We start from the raw sequence: 24522 nt of genomic DNA, 5'->3' as shown, positions 1-24522 counted from the left end.
CATATGATAGCAAAGGGGTTAGCAAGGGATTTTGCACTAAGTCTCTTAGACTTCAACTTCGTAGACTTTTAAATTCGTCTGTTTATGGTCTTTTGAATTCCTCCATTTGTTTCCTAACAGCTTTCTTTCATGGCTCCTGCAATGACCGAACATTTCACGATGCCTGTAGTTCAAAGTCTATGCCCATCAATTGTCCAGCTTGATCAAGTCTTGCTATATGATCATAGGTCATGCCTATATATATATTTCCAATTATGTTCAGCACCCGGAAAATTCCTAGGTCATCAAATCTTTGGGGTGCCTGGTTTAGGACTAAGGTCATGCAAAGGATAGTCAATTCAGGTTCCTTAACTGGGACTACTAGAATCTCTTTATTTTTCTCTGGGAATTCTTGAATCGACAAAAGCTCTTCCACTAGATTAGCCACTACCATTGTTTCTATCGGTTGGTCTATATTATACTACTCTTGTGTTCCAACCATATTGGCTGAACCCAAAATTTTTGGGACAATGAGTTCCATACTAATCTGATTTTGCGGTTTGCTAACCATTTCCCCTACTCTATATCTTCTCTTTTGGAAATTGCGTTTAATTTTTTTGAATTTCCTTCTATCTGCTGAGATAGATAATAATCTGAGAGTTCTCCTTTTTCACAAGAGTCTATAGTGATATTCTCCCTTTTGCTTAATTCTGAACTTAATGCATCTTGATGCTTTTCTGAGTGTAAATTAATGTGATGATGATCATCATTATCTTGGAAAGGGACAGGAGTTTCTACTCGAAGTTGACTTAATTCAAGCATCAATAACTGTTGGTTTTCTTGTATCTCCTAGTCCTCATAGACCTATTCCTTGTAAATATCTTCGTTATAATCGAAGTCTTCATCAAACCACATATAACCAAAGTTATCCATGGCTTATGCTGACTGATTATTTGATTGATGGTATCTAGGTTCCTAAAAAATGAACAAATGTTAGAAAAGTTAAAAAAAAAACAAATTGAAAATCGTAGCTATAATCTAGAAATTTCCTAATTATTCTTTTAAAAGTGTAAAAATTAAAATTAACCTAGAAATGTTGACTCCCTGATAACAACGCCGTCGCCGGATTAGGGTTACAGGGTATTACCGAACAAAGCGTAATTTATCACAATCATTAACTCACCAAGGAATAACTATACTTTTATTTCATTATTAGAGTTAAAATATTCACAGATCAATTAAAAGACTAATCATAATTTACGAATCAACACTATTCAAAAATTTCGAAATCGAACTTACACGTATAAACAATAGAACATGTTCCATGCTTAATAATCAATTCTACTAACATATACTAACCATTCAAAACAAATAATGTTGCAAACTTACCAGCATAACCGAACTCAAATAATCTAAGCATATTCAAATATATATATATATAATATGTTATACTATAATTTTAGCCATAAATACCATTATATCAATTGAGTTACAAACCTAATCATCAATATAGTGCAAATATCAAGACCGAATATTATAGGTACTTACAACTTCAAATCAGACATATTTTAAGACTCCAATGTCTAACATAAACTATGTTTCTAATATAATAAGCTAAGGCCAAATTATTTGAAACCAATTTCAATAGGCACGTAATCAAGAGTTCATGTCATAGCCAAATATACATAGGTAACAGCATCTTTTCAAGCTAATTTCTCAAAAATATAAAGACCAAAAATTAACCTTTCAACTACAATCCATAATCAAAATCATATCCTATCAAACTCAAACAAATCATGCACATATATGGCATACTTACTAATACCAATCCACACACACACTTTCAACTTAATATCCACCAATACATGTACATTCGACATTTAGTTCATCTCAAAATAATCAAACACAAATGCATAAAAATTATATATATACCTAGCATAAACTTATACCACGCTCGAATATAAATAAGTAAAAACCTCCATTTTTTATCATTTTACCAAATATCAATACCAAAGTCAAACAAAAAGAGATAAGCCATTTTCGCATGGCTTTTTACACACATCACCAAAATTACCAAAATACATACTATCCTTTACATGCCATAAGTTCAAAATGAAACTTTTAAAAGTACCGAAAGTAGACGACAGTGTGATTGACTTCACTAATGATCCCCGAGCACGTAACGACCTCCAAAATCTATAAAACAATGACAAATAAAAAAACAAAATAAGCTAACTTAGCTTAGTAAGCCTTAAGCAAATGTATATATAACATATAATTTCATAAGAAATTTTATCAAAGCCGAATACACACATATATAATCATTAATAATAAAATTAAAAATTTCAAATCATTCTTGTCATGGTTATTCCTTTATACACAATCTTCCATTCATATACTTGTAGTTTACATAAGGCCGAACTTATCTATCATATACATATATAAACTTATAATAGCATTATATATATTTTTTATAATCAACCAACTTACTTACCTAATTATTAAATAGGTAATTAAACATTACATAACTGGTCATTTTAACTCGATAATCTCATTCGATACCATATCGACATAAAGCCTACTAGTCACAAATCTAAAAATGATACACCGATACCAAGCCTGCTAGGCATAAAGCCTGATAGGGTACACCGGCATGTAGCCTGCTAAGCATAAAGCATAATACATTTCACCGGCATAAAGCCTGCTAGGCATAATGCTTGATACATTAATATAAATTCGGTCTAACACATAATTCATATATATATAAGAATCCTTCTTATTCTTTAAAATTCATACTAATCTTTTCAAGCCTCGTATCTCAATAAAAATGAACTTATACCCAAATCTCCCAACATTTATATATTTGGCTATTAGCATGAAAAATTCATACAATTAAAATTCAGCATATAAAATTAGTATACATTCTAATTAAACGACGTTTATTTGGTAAAAGACTTACCTCGTACGATGAAAATTGGAACATGACGATTAATCGACGACTTTGGTTTCTCCTCGATCAAACTTCGATTTCTTTGGTTCTTGATCTAAATGTATTCAAAATAAACTAATTTAAATATAATTTCATTCAATTTAGTCTAAAAACACATAAATGGGAAAATTATCATTTTTCCCCTGACATTTTACACTTTTTGTAATCTAGTCCCTATTGCATAAAACACAAAATACACAAAATTTGCACACACCATGCTAGGGCTGAATGTTCCTTGTCTTCATACAAACCCACACATTTCATTTATTTCACATTTTAGTCCCTCAAAATATTATTTGCACAATTTAGCCCTAATTACTCAAATTCACCAAAAGTTCAAAGACAAAACATATTATCTAATACATATATTTCATATTTCATAAACTAACATCATAAAACTCAAACATTCATCAATGACACATTTCAAAATCATCATCAATTCACAAAACTAAAACATGGGTTTTGAAGTATTTGAAGCAACGATCTCAAAAACATAAAAATTATCAAAAACCGAAGTAAAACATACCTTTAACCAAATTTGTTTAATGCCAAAACCTTAACAAGCATGGATGGTTTTCATTCTTTGCTATATTCGGCCAAGGAAGATGATAATGGCCATTTTTTTATGTTTTAATTTAACATATATTTTCTTTATTAATTAGTTTACCTATTTAACCTTTATAATAATAAACTAACATATATATAACAAGGTTATACTTGTACTTTGCCACCCACTATCTTCTTTATGGCCTAATTACATCTTTAAACCTCCAATTTAAAAACACAACAACAATTAAGCACTTTCATATTTAACCCTCAAATTTTCACTTTACGCGATTAAGCCATTTTCTCAAATTAAGCACACAAACAATAAAATTATTTCATGAAACTTTCACAAATATAATTTCATACATATATAATGCAACAAATAATATTAAAATATTTTTCAGACTCAAATTTTTGATCCCAAAACCACTATTCTGATTAGGATCAAAATCGGGCTGTTACAGGACGTACTAATGTCCAGAGTGTGAATACTGCAATAAAATATAGAAATATGAGGCGGTATCCACAAGTATATGGGTCGAGTTGTAATATAGTTTTACAACAGAGTAGGTAAGTACTCCAAAGATCATACCCAAGGGAGGCGAGTGCTAAATCAATTTCAACCTAAACACTAAAAGATCTAATTAGTACTTTAAATTAGTTATAGTACAAAAACATAAAATAAAGGGTTTTTAAGGTTTTCATAATAATAAAAATAAAATAACATAAAAAAATAAAAATTCAAGAGATATGAAACTAGAATAAATCAAATCTTATTATGGGTGATTAGCTCACGTTGGAAATCTCCATCAACTTTCGTTTCGGGTTCTTCATCAATCAACTAGTCGCTACCCTAGCAGGATCTTCCAATCTTCCACTAACATAACGAGTTAGCAATGACTACTTATCTTTCGACCTCACAGCCCAGACTAGTTTAGGGTGAAGGTGATCACGGATGGGCCATACCAATTTTGGGTTAATTCCCACCTTGATGACTTCATGGGGTTGTCAGGCGTAGGGTTTGTTTCACGTTCTTCCTTTCCCAAACAGTTGATCTGTTGAGTAACCCTACAAAATAGTTAATAGATTATACCTCCATTTGCTAATCCCCAATAAAAGGATTAGTTCCCCGTGGCTTCCATAGGCAATATAAAATCGATGTAAAAAGATAACTTATCAAATAAATCGACAATATAGATTTTACGAAAGAGCCTGATTGTATTAAGATTAAACGCAAATCCACATAAGTTGATTATCTTCACAATTCAGATTTCTTGAAAGAAAACAAAGAACAGAATAAAACTAAAACTTAAGGAAAAAGAAAATTAAAACTGAATTTAAAAGGAGAATTCTAGCCTAAGTCAATCGTCCCCATAACATGTGCCAAATGAGCCTATTTATAGATTCTAAGTGGCTATCATCCTTAACCCTAGGTGAGCTGACGTTCAAAAGCTTTAAGTTTGATTGTGAAAACTAAAACTCCCATACTTCGTGTTTATCTCCCATCTAAAGTCGATATCACAACACACCAGGACCTATTACGTGACATAGCAGTCAGTGTACTCCTCTTGGGATATCTTCAGGGGTATGATGCGACAACCTCAGGCTGTGCCGCGACACTGAAGCCAGTCTTGAGATTTTTCCATTTTGCTCCCTATGTTCCAATATAGGACATCCCATGTTGCAACGTAGCGACCAATATCAGTTTAGTATGCCTTCTAATGGTTTCCTGCACACTCACAAAGTGCGTTAGCTCACCCTTAGGCCTCATTCAACCCCTAAGGTCAATAAAAGACTCAATTTGCACATTTTATTCACTTATTAAAAACTTAAGAAAACATAAATCAAACCTACTAAAAATGTTTGTGTTCAAGCTCCTAAAGTGAGATAATTAGTTTAATCTACTACAACGAATTACAACTGATCAATCAGCAAGGCAGTGCATTGGCATCTTGGTTGTCGTCAATTGTAAGTGTTGAGATTTTGCCTGATTTAGTTAATTTTAATATTGTTTCATCTGCTTGGAGTACTGAAAATGATTTGTTTTAAGCCCATTCTAAAGTAAAGACTATGAATTAGAGTATGCGTAAGTATTTGAGGGAAATTAAAATGATATATGCTAACTTGAGATTGTGTGGTGAAAAGGTGTCAAATACAGAACAAATTTTAGCCATTTTGAATGGCTTGCCAATTGAATATGAGTCTATTGTAGTAATTATTACCATAAGTAGGTAGTCGTATGATGTTGATATGGTGCCTAGTATGCTTTTTGATTTAGAGGCTAGTCAAAAATTTGTAGCATTACTAGAGGTTATGAGTGCAAATATGGTTCAGTCTACTCCAAAGCAATCTTTTCAAGGGGCTTCATCACAGATTCAATATTTTCAACCTAGAGTGCTTCAGTAGCAACAATATAGAACTTGATCTAATTAGTTTTAGAGAGGTAGAGGACATGGTCGATTTAGTTACAACAATCTTCAATCTTCAACCGTCAATTGTGTCGTAAAATTGGACATGTTGTCCAAAAGTGTTATTATATGTTTGATATTAGTTTTATTGGTGAGCTAGAGTTTGAAAATAATGTTTCCAATGGTAGAAATTCAATTCCACATATGATTGTTAATGCTTGTGTATTTTTCGATGAAAAAGTGTTTGGTCAATAGAGTACTCAAATGAAGAGAGGATCCATGGTTGATCATGCGTTAGTTGCTACTCCAGCTATGATGGATGACAATTCTTGGTATCCAGATTTAGGAGCAATGAATCATACTAAATTTGATATTAGTAATTTGAACAATGTAGGTTCATACACTAGTTCAGGTAAGCTTTTTTTGGAAATGGTCAATATGTGTCTATTTCTTGCATTGGTTAGATTGTTTTGCAATTTAATGATAAGCTCTTATAATTGAATACAACTCTTATAATTGAATAATGTTATTTATGCTCCTGAGATTACTAAGAGTTTAATTTTTGTTTCTAAGTGTGCAAAGGACAATAAGGTTTATTTTGAGTTTCATGCCTACGATTGCTTGGTCAAAGATTCTTTTACTCATAAAGTGTTGATGGGAAGGGTGGAGCAAAATGGCTTGTACAAGTTGATCAGTTCAAATGAAACAAAAAAAAGAAGATAATCAATATTTTCAAGTATCTTATGAAGCTAACAATTCTAGTGTTACTCGAGTAAATAAAAAGATTAATTTGTGACATTTTAAATTTGGCCACGCTTCTCATGACACACTTCTTAAAGTGTTAAAGTCTTGTAATGTCTTTGTTTCTCACATAAAGATAGTTCATTTAGTGCATTTTTATGTGCAAGGTGAAAAAGTTTCCTTTCAAAGACTCTACTACACGATATGATGCTCTTTTGCAGTTAATTGAAACTGATGTTTGGTGTCCAGCTCCAGTGACTTCAAATGGTTGTCGATATTATATGTCCTTTGTTGATATGTTTTCTAGATTTGTATCAATTTATGTGGTGGCTAATAAGTCTAAATTTGTTCAGGTATTTAGGGTGTTTAAGAAGCATGTTGTTGCGAGATAGCCAACCATGCATTGGCGAACACACATGGTGGACAGTCCAAGCATGAGCTATTTGGCGCATGGTCAAAATATGAGAAGGATGGCGAAATTTCATGTGAGTGATGCATTGATGATTGAATTCTTCTTTAAAATATGTTTAGATGCTAATTTTTTTCATGTTAACCTTTGCGTACAAGTTATGTTTTCTTAGTTTTTAGGAGATTAGACGTTTTTGGTAGAGTATTAGGAAATGAATCTTGTTATAAATAGTAATTTTTTTCTTGTTGAAAATTAATGAAAAATACTAGCATATCATTTTATACTTCTATCATACTTGTTTCTTCTCTACTTTCCTTTTTTTTAGTTCATATCTCCAACAATTGGTATCAAGAGCCAATCATCCTTGAGGACCATTGTTTCTTTTTGAGTTCCTTGTCGAGAAAACCTGTTTGTTTTTTAAAACAAGTATTCATCAAGTTTTTCTCCACCTCCACCTCCTATGTTTATTGGTGAAAACTACCATATTTAGGTAGTCAAGGTGAAACCTACCTATAAGCTTTTAACTTGTGAGAGGTTGTGAATGTTGATATCAAGCCACCACATCTGAGGGCTAATCTTACAGTTGCACCAATCAGGCAACACAGCGATGATCGTGCAAAAAGATACAAGGCAATGTCTTACCTTCAAAATGGTGTTTCTGATGTGATATTCACACAAATCATGGCCTATGAGACTCCAAAACAAGCTTGGTATAAGCTAAAGGAGGAGTTTTAACAATTAGACAAGACCAGACAATAACAACTCAATAAGCTCAGGAGAGATTTTGATAATTTGAAGATAAAAGAGGCTGAGACAATGAAGCAATACTCAGACAAGATAATGGCAGTGGTCAACAACATTAGGTACTTGGAGATCAGTTTACAGACAGCAGGGTAGTTGAGAAGGTCATAACTACACTTCCTGAGAGGTATGAGTCAAAAATATCTTCTCTTGAAGACTCAAGTGACCTATCTACAATCACCTTATCTAAGTTGACAAATGACCTGTATGCTCAAGAGAAAAGGAGAGCATCAAGGGTGGAGGAGCACGCTGAAGGAGCTTTTCGAGCTGGAAGTAATGAAAGTGTGAGCTCCCCAAGTCAGAAGGGAATAAAAGGCTGGTCAAAAAAGATAGAGAAGCCAATGAAAGATGGTGGAAAGAAGAAACATCCACCATGCTCTCATTAAAAGAAGACCACTCATATTGAGAGGTTTTGTTGGTTTAGGCCAAACATGCAATGTAGAGCCTGCAAGCAGTTTGGACATATAGAGAAAGTATGCAAGAATAGAGAGTGAACCCAACAGCATTAGCCACAACAACAAAATGTTCAGGCTCTAATAGATAGGGAGATCATGTTTAGGAGGAGCAAGTATTCGGAACCTCTTTTTTTACATATATAAGTAGAGTCACAAAGGGTTGGTTGATCAACAATGGTTGCACCAACCATATGACCTCAGAGGAAAGCATATTTAAGAAGCTAGACAGAAGCTGCATTTCAAAACTGAGGATTGGAAATGGAAAACTCTTCAAGCTAAGGGCAAAGATGATGTGTTGATCTGCACACCATCAGATACTAAAATAATTTTGGATGTTCTTTTAGTGCCTCAAATAGACCAAAATCTCCTTAGCATTGGTCAACTACTCAAAAAAACTCTAATGTTGTTTTTAAAGATAATGGTTGCACTGATGTGCAGGTTAGATTTGGTTCGAAATATGGCCAAAGTTGAATATCAAAAGAGTGTTTGCGAAGTCTGTCAACTAGGGAAACAAACTAAGCTGCCATTTCTAGCAAACAAAGCCTGGCGTGCCAATGAAAAAATCCACTTGGTCCATACAGATATTTTTGGACCTATGCGAACTGGTTCACTGAATGGTAGCAAACAAGGTTTTGTTGGGTCTATTTCATGCAACATAAGTCTAAAGTAGCTGGAAATTTTTGGAAGTTCAAAACCATGGTGGAAAATCAAGCTAACAACAAGCTTAAAATGCTTAGATCAGATAATGGATCTGAGTACACCTCAGACAAGTTTTCAGAAGTTTGGTGAAGAGGAAAGGATTCACCACCAGCTCACCAACTTCTACACTCCTCAGCAAAATAGAGTATGTGAAAGAAAGAATAAGACAATTATGGACATGGCGAGGTGCTTATGGTTTCAAAGTAACCTGCCAAATAGATTTTGGGCTAAGATAGTAAATACCTTAGTATATCTACTCAATAGGCTGCTAACCAAGGATGTAAAGGCGAAGACTCCATTCGAAGCATGGTATGGGCACAAACCTTCAGTTTCTCATCTGAAAGTATTTGGTTGTATTTGATTTGTTCATATACCACAAGTGAAAAGAAGTAAAACTGAAAGGAGGTCGCAGCCTGGGATCTTTCTAGGATACAGCTGCGATAAGAAAGCTTATAGAATTTTTTTGTCCTTTCTCCAGTAAGATCATTATGAGCATAGATATGAAGTTTGATTAAGGAAAAATGTAACAGCCCAGTTTAGACCCTAGTCAGAACAGTGGTTTCGAAACCACAAATCCAAATTAAAAAATATTTTAATATTATTTTTGGTGTCTAAAGCATGTTAATTTATGTGTGAAAATTTCGTGTGAAAATTTTATCGTTTGTGTGCTCGATTTTATAAAAAGACTTAATCGCGTAAAATGCAAAAGTGGCTAGCTATTTGTTAAAGTTCTATATTGCTATGGCTTTTATAATGTGGGGTCCTTATGTTGATATTATACCATTGAAATTATGAGTGGACTTTTATGGACATGGTTAGTTAATTATTAAAGTAAAATCATTAAGGTTAGTTTTGTAAATTAGTTAAATATGTTAATATAATAAAACATAAAATAAAAGCCATGCATGTTGTTCATCTTTTGCCCGAATGTGAGATGAATAGCAAAGCATTTACCTTGTTTAAGGGTTCGGCACTTTGGAGTTAAAATTGAGGTATGAATTTTGTTCAATTTTCAATAATTTTTACGTTTTTGAGATCGTTGCTTCGTATATTACCTAGCCCATGCTTTAATTTTCAGAATTTATGATGAATTTGAGATTTACCATTATTGATAAGGTGGTGAATTTTTTTGTTTGATGATGAAAAATAAATCTTTGATGTTTGATTATCATGTTTAATTAAGTGATTTTTGATAAAAATCAAAATTAGGGATTTATTTGTGAAATTTGAAAATTTAGGGGCTTAAATGTGAAATAAATTGAATAAATGAGCTGCTAAGGGCCTAGGGAGCATTCGGCCTAATATGGGCTTACTGGAATTTTGGGTATTTTGTGTTGCTTTGAATTAGGGACTAAATTAAAAAAATATGAAATGTTAGGGGCTGAAATACAAAATTCCCAAATTGTGTATTTTTGGATGAAATTAAATGAATATTTTATTAAACAAGCCAAATTTGTATTGAATTCGATCAAGAAAAGAGGAAATTGAATTTGGATCAGGGAGAGTCAGAAGTTGTCGAATAGTCGTTTCAGTCTGTTCGTGTCCGTATCAGGTAAGTTCAGAAGTCAATAAACGCTGTTAAATTCGATTGAATATGTATTATATGTGCTGAATTGAATTATAATAAATATATGTGTATATACCGAAATGAATTAAGCATTGGAGAACCAGTTACGAGCTTGAATCGATTGAATTAAGACGTTCGAAAGCCCCGTACGAACCATAGGAATAGTATAGGATACATATGTCATGACATTGGATTCCGATATATGATTTCGTGTAAGACCACGTCTGGACGTTGGCATCGATTTGAGATTTACGTGTAAGACCATGTCTGGAACATCGGTATCGTATATGATTTCGTGTAAGAACCTGCCTGGGACAGTGGCATCAACATTTGATTACATGTAAGACCACGTTCGGGACGTTGGCATTGTAAGAGCTTCTGAGCTATCCGAGTATCCTTATTGATTCCAAATGGTTCAATGGGCAATATTGATAAATGAATGATTATGTGAAAGTGTATCCGGTTCAGGTACGTGTGAATTATATATGAAATTTAGAAATGAAAGGTGAGTATGTTTCAAATGACGATGTGAGAAATGTATGACAATGAATAAAATGAATGTATACGAATGAATGTTATGTTAGATGTGCTTGTTATATGAAATTGTGATCCTATGATTTGAACAATGGAGTTATGAAACATGAAACATGGTTTGAGGTATGCTGGTTTGGTTTGAAAATTTGATATAGATAATTAATATCGAGATGGTGGTGTTATGATGCATGGATCACATATATGTGAAATGGTTAGTGAAGCAATACATGTTTTGGTTCGTTATGTAATGAGTATGTGCAAACTTGAATTATATTATTAAGCTAACTGTTGTTATTTGAATTCGAAAGCATGGTTTATATATTCATTGATGAATAAGATAAGAGAAGTTATTTAATGTGGTTATATGAATTTACGAATACAATGAATGTATATGAGATTGAGATTTGTTAAATTTGGCTTAGTGATATTGATTTATAAATATCATTGAAATGATGTATTTGCTTATGGCTTACTAAGCTTTCAAAGCTTACTCTGTGTGTTTTTCCTATGGTTATAGAGTTTCGAAGACTTGCTCGGATTGGAAGTCGTAAGAGACGTCATCACACTATTCATTTATTGCTTCGGTAAATAAAAATTTTGAGTTTGGTTATGTGGCATGCATAGGCTAGTTAGATATGTTTGGTTTGAAATTTGTATATAACAGCCACGCGAAAATGGCTTGATCATGATGATAATGGTTAGGTATATTCGGTCTATTAAGTGGCATAATTTGGAAGTATGATATGTGGGTCGTTTTAAGTGTGGGATGATGATATGATTTGACTTGGTTAAATAAGTAAAATGGATGATTATATCATTGATGATGTATTGGTTAACTCGGTTTATGTGATGTAAATGTCGAGTGTGATTATTTTTGTTATGTGATGATTATGCTATGCCATGGGAATTTTTTTGTTGGTGTGGTTTAAAATGAATCTATATTTTGATATATAAATTGTCTTGCAATCTATTTGGCAAATGATAAAAATTGATTCGGTCACTATGTGAGGTGAATTATGATTTGTGAAGCATATTTATATTCGGTAATAATAGGTAAAATATATATATGCCTATGATACCATTGTTTGTGAAATGGTCATTTTTATTATGGTTTGTAATGGCAAGGGAAGTATATATGTCATGGATGAATGGTTAAACATTTGGGCTAGTATAATGTGTATATTTAGTAAGGTTAATTGGTAATGAAACGGCATGTTTTAGTTTACCATTGAATAGAGAAAATCTGTACTACCTTTGTGGTTAATTTTGATAGCTGAATGGGAGATAAATGGATTTGATAAGTATAAATAATTTTGGCATGATGTATAATCTATGAAGTTGGTATGTTTGGTTCACCATTTGAGTTTAGTAATAGCTATTGTGATTATGGTGGTTTGTGCATACTTTAGTAGTATTAAAAGTACATTGGGGCTATGTGGTAATGTTAGCTAATATTTTATAAGATAATGATTATAATGCCGCATGATATGGATTGAAATGGCTTAGTATGCGTTTGTATATGTTTATTAAAATGGTATGATCAATAATTCATTATGAAATAGATGTATATCGGTGGATGTCTTGTTATATGCTCGGTATATGAAATGAATTATGGTTGATTTTGTCTTGGACATTCGAATGTTATGGAAATAGTGGTCATATGGTTCGAATTTTGTAATTATGAAACATGTACAAATTGGTTTTGATATTTGATATCTTGGTTCAGAATTTTTGAATAAACAAATGGAATTTAGAAATGTGTTAACAAATTATAATTAAAAAAATGTGTTAAGTTTCGGAAAAATTTTGTATGTGTTCGGTTTATTCCCAACCTCTTCCTAATGCATGTTTAAGGTCTCTTTGACCTAAGAAAGGGTCTTTATGTTGATATTTGACTATGATATGACAATGTATAACTTTTGATTGTGAAGTGATCGTGAATGTTCTGATATGTCCGGTAATGCCTCTTAACCCTAGTCCGACGATGGATACGGGTTAGGGGTGTTACAAAAAACATGGAACTGGGATGCCAGTGAAGATGAGTTGCTCAAGCAAGGAGAACTTGAGCTTGGTTTTGAGCCTACCAATGATCATGTTGAAGATGAAAAATTTGATGATTTTTCACTGAGAGGCACTCGAAAAATCACTAAAATCTATGAAAGAGCTGATGTAGCAGTTCTTAAACCAACCAATTTTAAAGAAGCTGAAGCAATTGAAGGCCAGAAAGAAGCAATGCGAGTTGAGTAAAAGATGATCCACAAAAATCAAACTTGGGAACTTGTTGATAGGCCATCACATAAAAAAGTTATTGGTATCAAATGGATGTTCAAAACCAAACTCAATGCTGATGGCTCACTCAACAAGTTCAAGGCAAGATTGGTTGTGAAGGGTTTCAATCAACAATATGGGATCAATTATATGGATACATTCACACCAGTAGCAAGGTTGGACACAATAAGATTGTTACTGGCTTTAGCAGTACAAATAGGTTGTAGAATTCATTAATTGGATGTTAAATCAACCTTTTTAAATGGGTACTTGCAAGAAGAAATTTATGTGGAACAACCACATGGTTTCACAGTCAAAGGAAGTGAAGAGAAGGTTTACAAGCTTAAGAAAGCCTAGTATGGGCTAAAATAGGCTCCAAGGGCTTGGTATGCAATGATTGATGAGTATTTGCTAAGCTTGGGATTTGAGAAGAGCCTAAGCGAACCTACTCTTTATGTTAAGGAAATTGTTGAGGTCACAACATTAATTGTTTCGTTATATGTTGATGACTTGCTAGTAATTGGGAGCAGTAATGACTTGGTGAAGGAATTTAAGTTGAAGATGGAGAAGATATTTGAGATGTTAGACCTTGGAAAAATTATATACTTTCTAGGCATGGTAGTAGAACAAGTTCAAGAAGGGATATTCATAAATCAACGAAGTTTTTCCTCGAAGATCTTGGAAAGATTTTGCATGGATAGGTGCAAACCAACAAGCACTCTTATAGCACTTGGTGAAAGTCTTAGCAGTAATGAAGATTTTGAGAAGGTTGGTGAGAGGAATTACATAAGTCTCATTGGTTGCTTGTTGTATTTGACAGAAACACAACTTGATATTATGTATGCAGTAGGTTTGCTATCAAAGTTCATACACTGCTGCAATATATCACATTTTAAGGTTGCTAAGAGAGTGCTAAGATATATCAAAGGAATCGCCAATGTGTCCACATTGAAGCTTGTGGGTACATTGACAACGATTGGGTTGGATCAGTGGATGATATGCGAAGCACCTCTAGATATTTTTTCTCACTTGGATCTAGCATACTCTCTTGGAATTTGAAGAAGCAATCAACTGCTGCTCAATCCACAGTTGAAGCGGAGTGTATAGTTTTGGCAGCAGCAGTCAACCAAGCAATTTGGTTGAGAAAACTTTTAAGCGACTTGAATTTTGTGCAGGTTGAAGCAACGTAAATTTTCTGCGATAATCAATCTGTTTTGGCAATTGCAAAGAATCCTATCTTCCATAGAAAGACAAAACATTTCAAGATTAATTACCACTTTGTGTGGAAGTTAAACAAAGCAAGGAAGTAACTTTGATTCATTGTAGTTCAGAAGTTCAACAAACAGATATTCTGACCAAGCCTCTTGGAAAGTTGAGATTCGAAAAATTGAGGAATGAAATCAGTGTTCGCAGCATAGAAGCCAAGGATGAGTGTTGCGAGATGGCTAACCATGCATTGGCAAACACAAATGGCGAGCAGCATAAGTGGTGAACAGTCCAATTGGCAAACACACATGGCAGACAGTCCAAGCATGAGTCATTTGGCGCACAATCAAAATATGCGAGTGATGCATTGATGATTGACTTCTCCTTGAAAAGATGTTTAGATGCTAATTTTGTCATGTTAGCTTTTGCGTGCAAATTATGTTTTCTCAATTTTTAGGAGATTAGATGTTTTTGTTAGAGTACAAGGAAAGGAATCTTGTTATAAATAGTAATGTTTTTCTAGTTGAAAATTAATGAAAAATATTAGCAGATCATTTTATACTGCTATCATACTCGTTTCTTCTCCACTTTCCTTTCTTTCTTAGTTCATATCCCCAACACATGTGCAACTGCAATTTGGTAGGAAGATTCTTGAGGTGCAATCTGAATGGGAGGCGAGTTTAGAAAGCTTTATGGTGTTTTACAAGAAGTTGGGATTAAGCATTGGGTGTCTTGTCCTCACACCTCTAAACAAAATGGGCTATGGAGCGCAAGCATCGCCATATTGTTTGGGGGCGGGGGGATTGACCTTATTGGAAAAAGCCTCTTTTCCAATTTGATATTGGTCTGATGCATTTTCAACTGCAGTAAATTTGATTAACAAATTACCTAGTTTTGAATGGAGTGTCACTTTATGAGCAACTTCTCAAGCTGAAACATCAATAAGGCGTTTGGCTTACTATGTTTTCCTTACATAAGGCCTTTAAATAATCATAAGGTGTAACTTTGGTCTGTTCCATGTACATTTTTAGGCTATAGTTCTATGCATAAAGGGTAAAAGTGCTTAACTAAGCAAGGGAAATTTGTGATATCTAGACATGTGATTTTTTACGAGAACGTGTTTCCTTTTGCTGAAAAGTTGAATCAAGTTTATAGTTTTGCATCATAGTCTTCTATTACATCTAGTTGCTTATGCAAATGCTGATTGGGGTAGTAGTGCGTAAGATAGGAGGTCAACATCAAGGTATGTTGTAAACCTTGGTGATAATCTTATGGCATGGAGGTCGAAGAAACAATTCAAGGTTGAATACAGAAGTGTGGTTGAAGTTGTTTCTGAAGTTATTTGGATTCAATCTTTGTTAGAAGATCTAGGTGTTCAGTTATAGACTATTCCTGTGGTACAGTGTGATAATATGAGCGCAGTGGCTATGGGAAATCCGGCGCGATCCAAACATGTGGAGCTTCAGCTTCATTTTGTTAGAGAACGAGTTAATGTGGGAAAACTTCAAGTGAATCATGTTCCTAGTGGAGAGCAAGTTGCAAACATTTTGACAAAACCACTTTTTGAAGGCTTGTTTTGTTATTTTCGAGACAAATTGAAGGTCACTACCGTTAATGTTATGGTTTAATGATGTAATTTCATTTTTTTTCTCAGACACTGAGGGAGTATTGGACTAACTGTTGTTACTTTAGTTAGCAACTGTTAAGGCTAGTTGCTGACTGTTAGTTAAAAGGTTATTTATACTGTTATGAGTTGGTTGCTCATGTCGCATAGATATGCAATCTTATGTATTGATAACTCAGTTGATTGCAAACTAAGAACTCTCTGTATTTCTTCTTTTCTCTTGATCTTGTTTATTGTTTTCATGCTCTTAATTGCTTAATGCATAGTTGTTCGACATGAATTGAAGATGAAAATTGGGGATAAAAAAAGAGTTTAATCCCTAAAAGAAATAGTTTAACTTTTAACATCATGTACATTAATCATTAAGGAGTTCTTAATCTCTAAATTTACTTCCAGCTTCCCTAAACTGAAAATAAATGAAAAAGCCCTCACCAAGGGTGAAGTCAAAAAAAATAATTGGTTTAAAAAATATAATTTTACTATTTTAATAGCCTATATCTTTATAATTTTAAAAGATTAAATCAATATTTTTTTATTTTTAAAAGGCCAAAGTGCAATGCTACAATTACCAATTTAAATTTTTATAAATTATAAAATAGCCTAAATGAAAAAAATTTCATTTTAAGAGGATTGGGGCCTCTGTCAGCCTCCTCACCACTGTCCTCACCGAACATAAATGAAAAGGTTTCTCTTATACATATATAAACATAATATAGATTTAAAAGAATTATAACAAGTGAATCAATATCGAATGAATGTTTAAACTTAGGGTTTATATATCTAGTAGATTTGTATAGGCATCGTTAAAATTCTCTATTAAATTAGGTTTCATTACGGTGTCATTTTTGTTACATAGATATCAAGTTGGTATCTTTTTAATTTCAAAATATCATGCTAATAAATTTATCAAAAGAATTATAAAACTATTAATAAATAGATCTAAATTTTTAAATTTAAAACACTAAATTTCTTAAAATAAAAATATGAAAATTAAATTCGAAATATAAGAAAATTACAAAACTTTATATTATAAGCTTTAAATTTTTATTGTATAATTTAATTAGAAAATAAATAATTAGCACAACTAGTAGACAAATGATTTGGAGGACTGGATTTGTAATATTCCATGGGCACCGATAGCTTTAGTATAGGGGAGGAAACGTGGCAGCCTAGAGAGTAGTGGTGCATGGATCATGGATGTTGTGTCATGTCCCAATGAAACGTGGCTGAGTGGGAAGTTTCTGGGAATTGAACCTAATTGGGAAAGGTTGTTTTTTAATTGGATTTCTAGTTCTAAGTGAATTAGTAGAGAACACGAAAGAAGTAGTGTTGGTAACTGGTGACCGACTCCATACATTCTGCTAAGATGGGACAAGGCCAAGAACACAAGACCAGAGATGACCCCCAACTTGAGATTCAGGAAAGGGGGGAAATATTCTTCTTCTATAGGCCTAAAGTAAACAAGGAGGAAGTTCACAGTGTTGATGATGTGCAGCGCTTGTACATTGTATTGCGCCCAGAGTCCGGTGAGAGAGGTGTTGAAGAGAAGCAAGATCCCCACTCTGGCAAGGAAGGTGCCAAATCAAGATCAAGTGATCAACCTCAAACTGGCTCCTCCATGAATAAAACTGAAGGTGGACAGGGGAGCCAGGTGAGATATATTAAGATTCCAATACCCGATAGTAGTCACTTTTACCACAATTTACTAACTAATTTGGAGTCAATCAAGTCGAAACGACGATGCAAAACTCTCTTTTTGCACTTGTTTATTCAGCTTATTTTATAGCTTGTTTACTCGAAAACCTTTTCATAACTTTCTAGGAAGTAAATATCGAGGAGGAGCCATTGTTAAGGTTCATAGTTATGGGCAGAAAGAGACTTCCAGATCCAGGCAAGAAGTCCCAAACTTTCTGGGGTTTTGTTGAATTAGTGACCACAAAGGTAGAAGATGTAAAAGATGCTTTAAAAGGAGGTATGGTTTTTGCTTAATATACTGTCAATATCTAGATTTGCACAAGGTTGAAACTTGATGTGTTGCAGAGGAATATGATACATCATCAAGAGGTTACCGATATCAACCTCCTGCAAGAGCAGTGGGAGAAGGTGTTTACCGTATTGTGAGGCACAATTCAAGTAAGAACAAGATGCACACTCATTTGATATATAAACTTGAATTCCCACCACCAAAAGAAGAGAATGAACCCCAAGAATCACTTAACATCGAGCCAGAAGGCTCCTTTTTGATACAAATCAAGAACCCATCACAAGCTAGCAATTCCCAGTTTAGGGGAGTTGGAAACAAACGAAAGGCAGCCTTCCCTGCTCACCTGCAAGGCCAGTTGGGGAAAACCCGATACCATCCGGCTGATCCACCCGACTTTTTGAACTACGAAGGATGTGAGTTTCTACTCATATCGGCATCCGATGATATTGATAAAGAACTGGGGTTGGAACTGGGGACTGAAGGGGAAGCAGATCCTTCTTGTTCAGATTTGGTGAGGACTTTTGGGGACACTGCATCTACTACTCCACTGTTCAAAGGAATCTGGTCTTGAACAATGGCGCTTTTGTTTTAAATGTCACTGTTGTAGCCTACTATGAAATGTTGCAGTTGGTTTGTTAAGGTAGAGTGCAATGGCATAGATCTGTCATTTTGTAAGTTAGGTTGTAACTATGTCTACAATATAAATGAAGTATATTCTAGCTGTTTAGAAGAAATGTCGAGAGTAAATGCTGGCAAAGAAAGGAGGCAGCCGACCAAGCATTCTTTTACTTGGCCAAGTTTTAAGTTGCAGTCAGTGATTGAAAGCCATACATGCTGGTTCGGTCCTTAATATATGAAAGCTAGACTTGTGATTCAAACCCGAATTGAAATGATCGAAGTTGAAAAAGATCTGAATTTGATACATTGAAACAATTACAGCTTTGAGAGTAGAATATGAAATTTGAGTGATTTTAAGAATCAAACATAATTAGGAACATGTTTAGTTTTTCCAATGGTTTCTGTATTTTTTATTTGAAGTATGTATTTCAAGTAATGAGTGGATAATAATTTGTTTTCCTTTGTGTATAATTCTGGACGGTGACGACTTCTCTTTTTGCATGAATGACACGCTCGTTTCACTATTAAAATCAATCTCTCTGAAATTTTGTAATCCAAGAAGCAGAAACTGCTACTACAATTCAATCACAGATCACATTTCATTAATTCCCCATTTTACAAATCAAGTCGATTAATACTTCTCCTTGAAAACTTAATCTTTACAACTTCCTTGACCTTCTTTAAACTTACTGCTACTGTTGATTAAAGTCTGTTAAAATGTCTATTGTTTCGTTATCTCCCTATGCTATGTATATGTATGCATTCCAAGTAACTTTTAGTATTAAGAGTAATTAAGGATTCACCCCTTTTAAGTGCAATTGGTATCAGAGGCCCGGTGTAACGATACTTGGAGAAATAATAGCGTAGTATTCATTCTAAGTTTTTATCTTTTATTTACAATTCAGGGTCTGTTTGATTGCCAGTAAAATATTTTCCGTAAAATGATTTCGGGAAAATGTTTTACTTTTCTGTAAAATGATTTCTTGGAAAATATTTTACGGTGTTTGATTGAATCTGTAAAATATTTTCTTGTTTGGCGATTTCTGAAATATTTTTGAAAAATTGTTTTACATATATTGATATATATTAATAAATTTTATATTTTAAATTATTTTTACATATATTGTAATGATTTATTTATAATAATACTCAATTATTAAGCCACAATATTAATCGTTATAAATTGAAAAAAAATTAATATCAAATAAATTATTTGTAATTGTGTTAAAAAAAACAAGTATTGAATAATTAAAAAAACAAGTTACTGGAAAATCGATAAATAGAAGTAATTTTCTACCGGAAATGAAGGAGGGAATGAATGAGGCGATAAAGAGGAGAGCACGGAAAATGTCTTACGGAAATTGAAAGGGTAAGACATTTTCCCTAAAATGTAACCCATTTTCCCTTGTTTTGGAGTTCATTTTCCAAATGGAAAATATTTTCCGCCAATCAAACGTTGGAAAAGTTGGAAATGATTTTCCGAAAAATCAATTCCTTCAATCAAACAGACCCTCAGTTTATTTCATGGTTATTTATCTTAAAACCACTTGTTATTCTGTCTTTCTATTGCCTGTTTATGTTTGCACGAGACTTTAGGCCTTTGAGAGTAAAGACATAAAAAGATAACAGAAGGTTTTAGGTACCAAAGATAAATTCATGGAAGAAACAAATTGTTTATATAAAGATAAAATTTACAATCATGCTATGCATATTGACTCTAAAAATGAAAATAATATTTTATCTCTGAGTAAAGGTTTTAATAGTTTAATAGATATTACTTCTATATATTTTCATAAATTATATAACAAAGTAAGTAAAATAGAACAACAAGTAAATAATTTGGGAGAGGTTACAAAATTAGATTTGAATAACGAATCTAAAGAAATATTATCTAATGTTAATAATAAATTAGAACAAGTTATTATTAGCAAAAATATAGAACAAGAGGAAGACTTAGGACCTTTATATTATGGAAATAGTAATATAATATTAACTTTGTCTCAAGAAGAAGAAGAAACTTCTTGGAAGAATCATCTTCTTCGTAAGAATCATCTTCTACAAATAAAAATATAAAAAAACATGAAAAAGAAAATATACTCATCAACAAGAATATGATTTTCAATCCTATAAACAACTTATAGAACATTGGAAATATAAATTTACTAAAAGTTCAGATAAAAATGAAAGAGTTAATATTTAAAACTAATAGAACAATTTTATGAAAAACATAAAGATTTATTTACCTTATCTAACTATCATTATATGTTAAACTATGATACTACAGACGGTAGTAGTTTTAGTAACTCGATAATTCTATAAAACTAGAAGACTTAAAAGTTACTAGTTATAAATCGATGAAGAAAATACTTCAAATGATGAAGATGAAAATATAGAAATACTAGAACAAATGGATATTGATCAAAGCAGATCTTTATTGAAAAAGAAAAATAGAGTCGATCTTCAAAATGATGATTATTTGAGATCTTTTAATAAAAATTTTGAAAAGTTGAAAATACAACTAGAATTTTTTATAATAAAATAGAAAATATAGCTACAAATGAAATAAAACACGAAAATCCAGAGGAATCGTCTACTCAACTAGTTCCACATAGAATAGATGATTTAAATAAAAGAAATGTTGCTCAATGAGGAATATATTTAGACTTAACTAATATTCCTATATCGGACTATGAAAACCATAGATGACTGGGCACAATCGATGACTATTGTTGTAAACAACAACAATATGTGGTCAAAAGAATAATTTTTAAATTATTTTGTTGGAACATTTCAAGGAGATGTTCTACAATTTCTAACAAAATAAAAAGAATCTGATAAAGGAAAAGAACAAAAATGGCGTTAATCAACCAGATAGGAACTCCCAAAGATCTTTTAAAGGGATTAACTTTTATTCTAAAAATAGAATTTTGTGGTTGTTTTGATAAAAAAAAGGATCAAGATAATATATCTAGTTATATCTTGTCAAAAATAAATTATGTGATATTAGATATTTGGAAGAATTTTGTAAAAATTTCTTCATGAATATCAAAACTAAAAATGAAAATATAGAATTTTGGAAAAACTAACATTTTCATAAATTGCCACCACAATGGGATGAGATATGTATAAAAAAATATGCTTCTTATTTAGAAAGACATAGTAAAATAGTGGTGTACCATCGTAAAATATAGACTCTATAGGAAATAGGATAAATTTTGCAAAAGAAAGAATAACTTTACATTGTTTACAAAATAAAGCTTCCAAACAAAGTTAAGCATAAATTAAGTACTAAATATTGTACAAAAATTTTAGAAAATGAATGGGAATTTGGATGTAAACCAATACGTCCTAACAATTATAAAAGAAGAAAAGATACTAGTTAGATAAAAATATACTAGTTATAATAAGAAGAAAAGATTTGTTAGTAGAAAAACTTCTAAAAACCTAAAAACAAATTTGTAAATGTTTTATATGTGATGAAGAAGGTCACATAGCACCAAATTGTCCTAATAAAGGAAAAATTAATGCAAAGAAAATGATTAAAACACTTGAAGAACAAGACTTAGAAATATGTTCGAAGAGGAAATAAATCTCAAGAAATATTATATCAATTAATATTAGAAACAGAATCGATATAGATGAAAAGAATATATATTAATGTTTAATATAGAAAGTAGTTCTAACAATCAATTAGAAGAATTTCTTAAAATGAACAGCAAGATATAAAACTAGGAAATTTAATTGGAGAAGAAAAGACTTTTCTATGAAATGATAGAAAAATAAATAAAAATCATATTTCTAAAGAAGAAATATATAAAATATCTAAATTCAAAATATGGAGTCAAAGACATATAGAAAAATAAGTGGTAATACAAGAGCAAAAGATACTAGAGGAGGATTAATGAAATCCCATTATTTACTAAAGATAAAATTAAGAGGATTAAAAGAAATATCCTCAAGTTAGATATATACATTTAGGAATAATAATGATAACTATTAGAGCTTTATTTAGAAAAGGTCATGATATACCTATAATAGCAGCTTTGTTAGATAAAAGATTTAAAATCCAATAAAAGCACTTATTGGAGGAATTCAATCAAACTTACATACAGTGTATTAGGATTTAAAGTTAAACCAAATTACTTTATATCTATTATAGATCCTCTAATAGAAGAGTGTTTATGTCTAAGAATTGGACAAAAATTTGAAATTAATGATTTAGCGAAGATCTAGCAATAAGTTGGACTTCTATTAATGAATATACAAATACAGCAGAAGTAGAAATAAAAGAGATTAATAATAAAATTATTGAGCTCTTTGAACCTAATAAATTTACTATCGAAATACAACCAAAATTATTACATTTAAAAGATCTATCAATACCAAAAGATTGGATGATAGAAAAATAAGTAATACAAGTACTTCTAAACCTGTAAGTACTATAGAATACATGTCTTCGGAAATAGATTATATTTCAAAATATTGCTATAACACATTTAAATGAGAACTTAATTTTACCCTCAAATACTCGAATAGAGGAAGAAGAGGATAATATAAGTACAAGTTCTACACCAATAGGAATGAAAACAGTTCATATTCCTATTTTTCCTACGAACCAAGTAGAAATTCTCAAACACTAGAATGGAAGAAATACAAACTTCAACAATTATTCAACAAATGAAAATTGGAACAAATGATGTAATTACATTTTCAAATTTCCAATCCAGAAATATTACACATATATTGAAATTACATTTCAATTTAAAGAATATAAAACATATTCTTTGCATGCTTTATTAGATACTGTGAGCTACAACTAGTAGTTGTAGAAAAATGTCTTTCCTATAGAAAATGGTAACCCATGAAACATCCAATAAAAACAATAGGAATAGACGGTAATGAAACCATAAAGCTAGAAATATAGCACTATACATAAATAATGTAAGATTTGTGATACCAAAATTTTATGTTTTCCGCAATGCATGAAGATATATTATTAGGAAATAATTTTATATATCAATATTTACCATTTTCTATTGATAAAATTTAATTATGTCTATAGAAAATCTTCTATAAAAATACCATTAGTAGATACATAAATAATGTAAGATTTGTGATACCAAAATTTTATGTTTTCTGCAATGCATGAAGATATATTATTAGGAAATAATTTTATATATCAATATTTACCATTTTCTATTGATAAAATTTAATTATGTTATCTATAGAAAATCTTCTATAAAAATACCATTAGTAGAAAATCATAAATTTGTGTGTGATAAAATTTTACACCACCAATAAAAGAACAGATTAAACAACTAGAAGCAAATCATTGGTTGTTCAAAATTTTAAAAGATAATTTTAGTGAAGAACCATTAAAATTATGGCAAAATAGCCCTAGATATTGTGAAATTAAATTGGAAAATCCCAATAAAATTATTAGAGTTAAACCAATGATCTATACTAAACAAGATATAGATGAATTTGATATACAAATTAATGAATTATTAGAAAAATATTAATAGAAAAACTAATAGTCCACATTCTAGTCCAACTTTTATGGTAAGAAACCATCTTTGAAATAAAAAGAGGAAAAGCTAGAATGGTTATTAATTATTAAAGATTAAATCAAAATATTATTTTTGATGGATATTTTATTCGAATAAAGAATGTTTTAATTAATCAAGCTAAACA

At 31.8% G+C, this 24522-nt stretch overlaps 1 protein-coding gene across 1 annotated transcript; it reads left to right on the top strand.

Moving 5' to 3' along the window:
• The first annotated feature begins 17500 nt into the window (after positions 1–17500).
• On the top strand, positions 17501–19287 carry LOC105788026 (uncharacterized). The gene is made up of 3 exons (XM_012614705.2): positions 17501–17877; positions 18048–18198; positions 18267–19287. The coding sequence occupies exons 1-3, from the start codon at positions 17593–17595 to the stop codon at positions 18779–18781; spliced, it is 951 nt and encodes a 316-aa protein (XP_012470159.1). The 5' UTR covers positions 17501–17592; the 3' UTR covers positions 18782–19287.
• Positions 19288–24522: the final 5235 nt, after the last annotated feature.

The sequence above is a fragment of the Gossypium raimondii genome, chromosome 2 (assembly GCF_025698545.1).
Source record: "Gossypium raimondii isolate GPD5lz chromosome 2, ASM2569854v1, whole genome shotgun sequence".
In the NCBI taxonomy this organism is placed as follows: Eukaryota; Viridiplantae; Streptophyta; class Magnoliopsida; order Malvales; family Malvaceae; genus Gossypium; species Gossypium raimondii.
This window is presented reverse-complemented; position numbering and strand designations above follow the sequence as displayed.

Bases quoted from the DNA above. Each gene is read 5' to 3' on its own strand.
- LOC105788026 (XM_012614705.2), top strand. From the start codon at position 17,593: ATGGGACAAGGCCAAGAACACAAGACCAGAGATGACCCCCAACTTGAG. The intron at 17,878-18,047 runs GTGAGATATATT...ATAACTTTCTAG, and splicing joins AAGGTGGACAGGGGAGCCAG to GAAGTAAATATCGAGGAGGA. The intron at 18,199-18,266 runs GTATGGTTTTTG...GATGTGTTGCAG, and splicing joins AAAAGATGCTTTAAAAGGAG to AGGAATATGATACATCATCA.